We start from the raw sequence: 10,033 nt of genomic DNA, 5'->3' as shown, positions 1-10,033 counted from the left end.
CAAAAATAAAGTTAGACTCAGCGATTTAAGCTACTTAACACATCCAAAATCCATTTTTTAGGTGTGTTTAAAATACTCTCTGTGGTCAAAAGTATGTGGACACCTTACAGACACACACGCAGAGGGGTTAATGTAATATCTGCAGACGTATACTTCCTGCATCATATATTTGACTTAAATAGTGTCAGAAAAATACAGCCTGCTCTCAAAGAAATACATTAAATGACCACGACCTCTTAACACCACATTACGTGGAGGTGGCATGTCAAAATTACATGATGGCATCATTGAAGAAAATTGCAGTTAGGTTAGGATCCTTTGTCATGGTGAACACACCAATCCCTGGTTCAACAATGTTAATGAAACGTAAAGGTTGCGACCCCATAGGTGTTTTAAAGGGTGACAAAGTCTGCGCAGGGAGGAGGTTGGGGTGGTGGACAGTTCAAACAAACACAGGACTTTAACCCAGGAGACCACAGTTAATGTTCCATATGAAAATAGTGGTGTGTTTCACTATGATCATACTATATAGTATGCCAGAAAATATTTAGTATTTCCCAATACATAATCAAATGCAGTATGCCAAAAATACCAGGATGTCCTACAACATACTTTTCTGGCTCTTCTGACCCACAGTCCTCTGCACAGCAGAAGACACACACTGACTGAGATGCTGACAGATGATTGACAGCTGGTTGAAGAAGCAGCAATAATGGATGACAGTGCATAAAAGTGTTTAAGTCAGGGGTCAGCAACCTTTACTATCAAAAGAGCCATTTTTGACCAAAAATAATATTTAAAAAAATCTGCATCGAGTCACAAAACATATTTGAGCCTTATCATGAAAGTAACATCACGTATTCTAAAGTCTAAATTAGCCCATACTACTAGTCTAACTACACGTTCATTATTATGTTTTAACACAAGGTGGCTACTGTGCAGGGCACTATTTATGATTATTTGGAGCTTTAACTTTGCAGAGCTGTCAGTGAAAGAAAACAAATCCATCCCCAAACCACTAAATCCTCACATTTTTACAATTGGAGAATGTACGAATTTCTTTCGGCCTACAACACTGATACATGAAAATTAAAATGTAAAAAAAAATAGTCATTAGTCATTTCCATATTCATATTGTTTTTGTCAAGGCTACAGGGAGCCACTGGAGAGGAGCTTGATGAATGCCATTTTGTTGCATCTCTATGGCAACATTAAGTGATAATTTTTAGATCTGCTGTATTCAAAATCACACTTTTTCTTGTACTACAAATTTCACACTATGGACTGTGACATATGAGTGAGCAAGAGGCTCAGAGTTCATGGTGCAATGTTATGACACAGTAAAATGTTTCTGTTGTATGCATACTCCATGCAACAGCACACACTTTATAGAACCGCTGAACTGATAGTTAAAAGAAAAGTGTGCAATTCAGATAAAACAGCCCAAAAGTCAGCGCTGACGTTATTTTATGTACTTTAGGTACTTACGTCACAGTGAATATTACTTGTCATGACCAGTGGACTATTATCTAAAGTGATTTGGAAGTTGATTACCATGGCAACATTTGAAGCCTTGAAGCATTTGGGTCAGCCATAGAAACTGCAACCTTTTTCTAGACCTAACCAAACTGCTACCGTTTCACAACGTTAACCACCTGCTTAAAATTGCAGCCGTTAGAGCATCTAATTTTAACATATTACGTGCCACTATGTAATGTGATGTTAAGAGGTCGTGGTCCTTTTTACAACAAATTCTTAATCCCAACTCATCAAACACCGCCGCTTTGTCAGTGGACCTACATGTCTAAATATATTTCAAAATGTATTTCGGTTTTTATTGGACATGTAGTCTCTACTCGTTACATGCACACAGTCTTTTTTCAAAATGAACTTATAATGTAGGTAAAACACTTGTTTTTTGGATTTACTTCCTTAGATTTAGGCAACAAAATTCCATGGTTAGGTTTAGGAAAAAAAACCTCACACAGGAAACAAACAGCAGATTCATGGGTGAAAGTCCAGAATTTGTTTGACCCATCCACCCCCCCAGTTGCAGGCGACGTTACAATCTGACGCCACCCAATGCATATAATACTGCCGAGAAGGGTGCCTCTGTGAGACCATGTTTGATGCCGATACACACCTGGTGTATATTATACCCCCACAGAAGATGCCTCTGTGCGTCTGTGTCTGCAGACATCGCTGACAAAGCAGCAGCATTTGAGGAGTTAGGAATGAGAACAGGCTGAGATTCCAGTGAGATCCGGTTTGAAAAATACCTGAATTACTCAAAAAAACTGCAGTATTCATTTACACCTACACAGCTGCTGTGTGACAGACTAAACGTTTAACTTCAGGATCCCAACAGAGAAACAGAAACAGACCCCTTAATCACACAGAGCTTTCTCCATCAACCTGTTAAAAGGAAATATAAAGTTTTGACGGGAGTGCAAAAAAAGTTTAGATCAGCAACTTGATTCACGAGATTTTACTTTGCCAACATGTTCAGAGACACACTGAGTAACAAGATACCCTAATACTTCAATTAAAAGCCTAGTCTCTTTTACTGGCCCGGTGTAGCTACACATTTTGATAAATAAAGGCCTGTCTCAATTAGAAGCCTGGTCTGGTGGCCAAGCGGTTCACTTTTATAGAAGCTGTTTGGAGGTATGAAACTGGACTGTTGGCTCCCCACTTGAGCTAACACTAATTAGCTAGTTATATCAGACATACAGGTATAAATATTTGAATTTTTTTGTCAATATGGAGATGCTACACATCATTAGCTTGGTTAGATTCTCAAAAATCAATCATTCAGTCAGGTTTTACTGAAACCATGAGCACCAGAGAAGACTGTAATTCATTTAGATTTAATGCCATGACAAAAAAACAAGACTCCCTTCCTCTGATGCTTTCATAAAGTCAAAATTTGCGTCTATTCCTTGATAACCCGCTAAGTTATTTGTATTCCTTTAGTCCGTAAGGGTCCTCAGATCAAAATAATCAAAAGGGTTTTTCATAAAAAATGAATCCAAGTTATGAGTATTGTTTTAACAGGATAAAATCGTGTTGTGTCAGTACGCTCGTGACCATATTTTTCGAGTGCAGTAAAACGAGGGTCATAACTTTCTTCTCTCTGAGGCGTTGTCTTTCGGCGCTGGATCAAATTAATAATTCATAATTGATGTTTATTTTTATACAAGTAATATTCATACTGGTTCAAATAAACAATTTGATCGTATTATCCATCTTAACTGAGACAGTTTTGTGTGAAAGGAATTAAAGGCCTGTCCCAAGTTTTACGGCACTTCTACAAAAATGTCCTGAAGGAATCAAGGTGCTTTCCCGAGCGACTCATCACACTCTGAAGCAAATAAAGCACAACACATGCTTAGGCAAAATAAACAGCACATTTTATATTAACCATCATTACAGGCTACAAACATTGATACAGGTACTGATCATTTAGCACACAATCAGATTCTGGACTCAGGCCTGATTTAACAAGCTTTCTGCTGATGAGGAGACCTGCACGGTCTTTATTCCCACCGTCATACAACAAACAGCCCGTCAGTCTTATTCACTGTGCAGCAAGTTGTTTTCCAAAGTACGCCTTAGTTTGAAATTAAACTTATCTGAAAAAGTCCCATTTTCCAAAACTTTGCTGAGATTTTATTATGACTATATGTATACATGCATTTTTGAATTAAACCTACACTGAACCATATTGTTACGTTACTGTAAGTGCTTACAGCTTCACTTTATATGCTGCTGAGCTTGAAATCATCCCACTTCTCACTCTATAAACTTTATTAGAAACCCAACCCTCACATTCAACAGTTCTGATTCATTCTGACCTCAAACTGCGACAAAACCCTTTTTAAAATCTGTATGTTGTAGCCACACACAGTTCATACTTTGTGGCCAAATAACGTAGTGCACATCTTTCAATCTCCTAAAAATCCATCTGCGAAACAAATCACAAACAAACCTGAGGATCAAACGTTTTCCCAGAAACAAAAAGAAGGCAGTTTACAGTTTGTAGAGTCCTAATCCACAGAGCCAGAGAGAGAAAAATAAAGAGCAGTTTAAGATATATTTGAGTCTTCAAAAGCAGACCTGAAGATTCAAACAGTTCTTTATCCGAACGTCACAAAGCCTGAAGCAGGAAGACAGTTAAAAAAACATGGACACACACTTCCCCTGCGTGGTCCCGGGATACTTCCACCTAGACAGCTCAACTCAGGCTGGGACAATTGTTTTCAATGCTGCGTTCAAGACGCTGTCAGAAGTCTGGAAGTTTTAACAAGAATATTATAATAGAACTGTAACTATTATGTGTCAGTGCTGCAGCATGTAAATATAGACGCAGCAGCACGTGTTAGATACATATCAGCGTTTGACACTTCATGCAATACTGAAAGCTGAAATGTTGTACATTTAGAGGTTATTAAAAGTATTGCTGTGTACTACTGAAAGTGAAATATTGCCTATTTTGGAAACATGAAGCACAGACTTTGACCAGGACGCAAGTGACAAACTTCCTGACTTTTCTTGAACACAGCACGAGCACCCTGCACGTCATCATTTTGTCACTTCTTGGCATTCATTGTGCAGAAATACCTTGTAGGGTCATATTGTAAGCCTGTCATTTATGGTGCTTTTCAGATTTGAAACCTATCAGCTGAGAGATGATATGCTCCTGTGTTGGGTTGCGAAATGACACCACCTTTAATCAACTAAATCTGCTTGATGAAGCCATGTGCATGTGGTGGAGGTGTTCAGAGGGACTGAACACCCTGTCACTCATCTGTGACTGTGCAGTATTTTCTTTAAGACCAAAGGTCAAAGTTACACATTGACTTGCTTTTAAACATCTTCTCCCACATGACTGAGGAAATTTTGGACATGACAATGCCAAAATGAACATGATAACCTCAGAGAATTAAGGACTAAGTAAAGAAACGCATCATGAAAATGTGTTTCCGTCTCTTTCTGGGGGTAAAAGTAACATCTGGTGAGTGTAATTTGGTTTCCCCATACTAAAGACAACCAGTAAGTGCAGTAAAAGTACAATTACTCACCTAGCTGCTTTCTTTTCTGGCAATAATATGCTCTACACAGACACACAGGGTGATCACAGCACTAACAGGATGTTGGTTTAGTGCTGCCTGGGGCTCCAATTTTTGCTCAAGTGAAATGGATTATATTTCACCTGTGAAAGTTGCAGCTCTCCACCATGGCAGGGCAGCACTAACAACACCTGACAATGAGGTCACCTGGAGTTGAGCTGTGTGGTTTCACCTGTTCAGTTACATTCTGGCTCCCTAACGCTGCTGACACATGGATTATTGATTCAGATTGACCCTTCATTTAGCACAGGTTGTCCGTCCCAAAGCTCCGGCCTTGTGCCACTACAGGATGCACACACCAGACCAGCCCGACGAAAAGATGACATGTTGCAGCAGGTCAGTCAGGTGGATCAGAGGCAGACCTCCGGGCCCGGGTACGGCTCCCCTCCGCACCAGAAATCCGGCGGCTGTGAAATCTCCATGAGCCAGACCTCCTTCTCCTTCTGCTCTGTGTCTTTAACCTCCGCTTCTGTCAGGACCTTGTAATAGTGACAGTCTCTGCCCTCGTCCGGGTCGTACGGCGGGGCCAGGATGTCCATGAACGCCGTGGGGCCGTCCACGGCGTCGATCTGGTGGAGGTTGTCCCGGTCGGGGAAGAGGACGCACGGGCCGCTCTCCTCCGTTAACTCATTGGTGGAGCGGCGCAGGTAGCGGCGCAGAGCGCCCACCTGGGCCGGGGGCAGCGGGGGCAGCGGCGGCGCCGCCTGCGTGCTGCCGGCCGGGCGCTCCAGCTTGTCGAAGCAGCTGATCCTGACCTTGCCGTACATAACTTTGAGCATGCCGTGCATCCCCGGGTGGTCGTGCAGCGGGATGGAGGCGCCGCTTTTCAGCAGAAACACCCCCATGCTGAAGTGGTCTGTCTCGCAGATGTGCATATACGTGACCGGGGGCCCGCCGTGGTGGTACGGGAGGTGAGGGGACACGCCGGGCGAGCTGCCGTCTGCTCTCCGCGGGACGAGCTTCAGGTCCGCCGCCCGCACTTCCGTCATCAGGCTCTTCAGCTTGCTCTGGTTCTCCAGGAAAGATTTACCCGCCTCTTCGCCGACCCGAGGCGGGTTCCTGAAGGTGACCAGAGCCTGCCGAGCTATTCTCTGAACCATGGAGGTCATGTTGCTATCACCTGGCATCATACCGGAGCGAAGAACAACGCTGCCCGGTCTCCGGTTGTCGTTGGTTAGCTGCAGCCTGTAGCTGTAGCCCCTTAGCTAGCGCCAAAGATCGTCTGGGAACAAGATGGCTCACTCCGCAGGCACTGCTCCTTGGGTCTGTGGAAGTTTGTAGTACAAACTAATATGAGCCTGATTACACACAAAACTTAAAAAGTAAAATCAAATAAAATAATTAAGTAAAGTAAAACAAAACAAAATACAATATAGAGTAAAATAAAATAAAATAAAAGTAGTAAAATTAAATAAACAACATTTATTCCCCAAATCTGAGCCAAATTGTTTAAAAAAAACTTGACTGGAGTGTCACTCCTATTAAATGTACTGATCTTAAACTTTTTTTTTGTTTGCATTTAAAAAAAAAATTCTACCTCATTAATGCCATAATAATAAATTAAAATTGGCTGAATAAATCGACCGAAAAACTGAAATTTGTATAAAAAACTAAATAGTGGGAAGCCCTCTGAGGTGAGGGCCCCCCTTCATCCTTTAAAGGAGCAGAATAGTTTAGTCCGCCCCCTGCACTAGACTTCACCCCTTTTTACATAGCGATCTCGCTATAGAGCTGCTACAAAGTCCCTTCTTTATGCCTCCTTTGCATTTTTACACAGAACTAAACAATGGCAGCATGATGCTGCTTCAGGGTGTAATAATACATGGCATTATGGCTTTCCACAATCAACAGAGGTGTCAAAGGTGTGACATGTAGCACAACAGTGTCGGCCGCTTGTGTGACATAAAACTTATGCAGCAATGCTTTCTAAACTACAATGACATCAACGTGTCAATAACAATCATTTGCCTGAATATGGTTGATGATCTCATCCTCTGCTTGGAGGGTAAGGAGCTCCAGGACCTCATTGTTCTTACCATTTCTTTGAGTTAGCCGCTAACTGCTGCTAGCAGCTTTTTAATCTCCTGCAGTGGGTCACACGCATCATCAAAATGTCACACCCATCCTGCCCTTGGTCCTATCCTGCTAGATATGCTGCTTATACACACACCGTTTTGGCGCTGTTACTACCTCCATTCCCATTTTGCTTTCGAACCTCATATACAGAATGGAGAGGTAGCATGACAACATGATATTACCACTTTAAACAGACAGGGGTTTTGTCTCTAAACATAGCTAGAGCTGAGTTAGTGACTGCTAATGCTGGTGGAGGACCAACGTACGTTGTCATGTCTTCTCCCAAGAAAGAGAAATTGGGGTTCCAAAAAGGCAAACAAAGCAAACTTGCTTTGTAAAAGAAAATTTCAAAAGCTGCACGAGAGCATGGGCAGATTTTGAGGCTAAAGGGGCGACACACGCAGACTTTGTGGTGGTTTTGCATCTCTTTGTAATCGTTACACATTGTTTTGTGGATTTGTGTCTCTTTGTGGTCAGTCTGAGTTTCTTCTTGGTCAGTACATATAACGTGTAACATTTGACATTTTAAAGGTGAAGGCTAGGGGGTCCCAAACACTTTGAGCCCCTGGACCTGTGCCCAGTAATCCATCCATGCATGAGAGAGAGATGGATCTAGAGAGGAATGGTGGGGGGCCCACAGAGACTGCTTCAGTACAGGACCCAGCATTTGTTGCTACGGCCCTGCTTGGCACACAAATTGAGATTTAAATCTGGCCTTTTATTGTAAGAAAAACTAAATGAGAAACAGGATAATGTATGTTAACTAAAGCTTCCTGTAATAAATGCTTCAGTGAAAAATGAGCCAAATGTTTGTTTCACAAAAAAATGTATATTTTTCTTACAAAAAAATAGTGAATTAAAAGAATATTTGATTTTTTTTACTGCCTTTTTTTTTTTTTACCACAAAATGATAATAATAATAATAATAATAATAATAATTAGTGAAAGCTACGATCTGATAACATCTTCCGGGTCCGAAATGAAGGCAGAGTGAGACCTCACCTCTCTGTCCGTCTCTTTGGTCAGCTCAACACCACGTTCATTGACCGCTTGAAACTCACCGCTTATTGCTCCTTCACGTGCTCATTCATTCGTGTTATTTTTTGTTTACGAAAAACAACACAACAAACACACGATGCTGTGGATCAATGGGGGTGATTTTCAGACAGCATTTGTCTCTTGAACGGTCAGTCTTATCGACCTCAGTGCCCCATTTTTGAATAACTGTCAAACACGTCCGCACCAGACAGCGCTTCACCAGTTTACATAAAGTGCATTGTGGGATATGTAGTCAGGCGGCCATTAACACTGTGGTCATTGACACAAATAAGGTTTAATAAAGAAATTGACAACATAGGGCTGCTATTGCTGTCGCATTGCTTCATATAAACAACGATAATGTATATGTGAATGAATAATACCATTACATCCAAGTAACTGCCAAAGCAAAGCACTACAAAACCCAGCATGCCACAGTGTATTTAACTTTTAGTGATCTTTGCCCTCAGGCATTACTCAAATACAGTCAACACAGTGTCCCGACTGCACTGATAATACATCTGCACTGGTGGGATTATATAACACCTTAAACAAACATCTATGATGTCACTGTCTCTGTTTATATATAGCCTGACATAATATGTTGGCAAGTGTTTGCAAACATAATAACCATAATTAAATGTTGATTAAAGGTCCACTGTGTAGGATTTAAAGGGGTTTATTGGCAGCAATGGAATATAATAAAATTAGAGTGTTTTCTTTAATGTGTAATCACATGAAAAATAAGAATTGTTGTGTTCTCATTACCTTAAAATGACATAGGGAGCAGGTCCTGATCCAAGGCATGGATGTATTAAGACACCTAAATACAGCGTTGGAGGCAGGCAGCGTTCCAATGGAAGTTGCTTAGCGGCATATGAAGCCAAAAAAGCTCTATTTTTGCAGTATGATTGGTGCTAATTCTGCATCACTGGGCCCATAGAGCAGGGGCTCGAGACTTCAGCCAGCCGAGCCAGTTTCTGGTTATGTGCTTTGCTAACTTGAATGGGGATAAAATGATTTAATCTTGCAGCTTTCCTAGACTTTCCAAATGTTATTGTACTTAATGGACTGAATCCTGATAGTCCATCCATCTATTTACATCCACTTATCCATGGCTGGTTCATGGAGGCAGCAGGCCAAGCAAAGCACCCCAGACATCCCTCTCCTAATGCTTTCCAGCTCCTCCTGGGGGACCCCAAGGTGTTCCCAGGCCAGAAGAGATATGTAATCCCTCCAGTGTGTTCTGGGTCTGCACCAGGGTCTCCTACTAGACTCACAAGTCAGTCTTTAGACGCTTTGCTTAACTAAAGACTGATGACTTTCTCCCTGATTTTGTGTTTAGATGGGCAGATACAATTTCAGAGTTTAAAAGAACTCCCTACGTTGCAGAACCAATAGTAAGTCTGCAGGGCGGTCCTTCGGTGGCTCGCTGAACTCTTGTGCTTGTAAACATAGTCCCACTAGAAACACGTATAGCGGTACAAAATGGCTAAGCCGCTCTCGCAGAAAACGCCGTCAAAGTTAGTGGGTGTCTGTCGCATTTGCGGCGACACATTCTCACCAACTAAAAGAAACAAACATAATCTTTTACAAGGCCATGACTCATCCGTCCGGCCGGACTATAGAGGGAATCGCCTTGTTGTTTACAAATACTTCCGGGTAGAAAACCAGCTTTTTTTTAGCTATATATATATATATATATATATATCACATCACATTTTTCACATCAGTGTATCACCGTTTAGACTAATCCGATGTTTGTAAAGTCTATAAACACAATGATT

The 10,033-nt window shown here is 41.6% G+C and overlaps 1 protein-coding gene across 2 annotated transcripts; it reads right to left on the bottom strand.

Moving 5' to 3' along the window:
- Nucleotides 1-3,391: 3,391 nt before the first annotated feature.
- Nucleotides 3,392-8,469, bottom strand: adob (2-aminoethanethiol (cysteamine) dioxygenase b). Of its 2 annotated transcripts, none has more exons than XM_050071530.1 (2): nt 8,211-8,469; nt 3,392-6,397 (listed from the first exon to the last, which is right to left on the bottom strand). In XM_050071530.1, exon 2 carries the CDS (start codon nt 6,260-6,262, stop codon nt 5,483-5,485), a length of 780 nt encoding a protein of 259 aa, XP_049927487.1. In that variant the 5' UTR covers nt 6,263-6,397; nt 8,211-8,469; the 3' UTR covers nt 3,392-5,482. The 2 variants fall into 2 exon arrangements, with proteins under 2 accessions (XP_049927487.1, XP_049927486.1); XM_050071529.1 differs by having other exon boundaries at nt 8,270-8,469.
- Between the last annotated feature and the right edge of the window lie 1,564 nt (nt 8,470-10,033).

The sequence above is a fragment of the Epinephelus moara genome, chromosome 19, assembly GCF_006386435.1.
Source record: "Epinephelus moara isolate mb chromosome 19, YSFRI_EMoa_1.0, whole genome shotgun sequence".
Classification (NCBI taxonomy): domain Eukaryota; kingdom Metazoa; phylum Chordata; class Actinopteri; order Perciformes; family Serranidae; genus Epinephelus; species Epinephelus moara.
Note: the sequence above shows the minus strand (reverse complement) of the source record. Positions and strands in the feature narration are given on the sequence as shown.

Bases quoted from the DNA above. Each gene is read 5' to 3' on its own strand.
- adob (XM_050071530.1), bottom strand. From the start codon at position 6,262: ATGATGCCAGGTGATAGCAACATGACCTCCATGGTTCAGAGAATAGCT.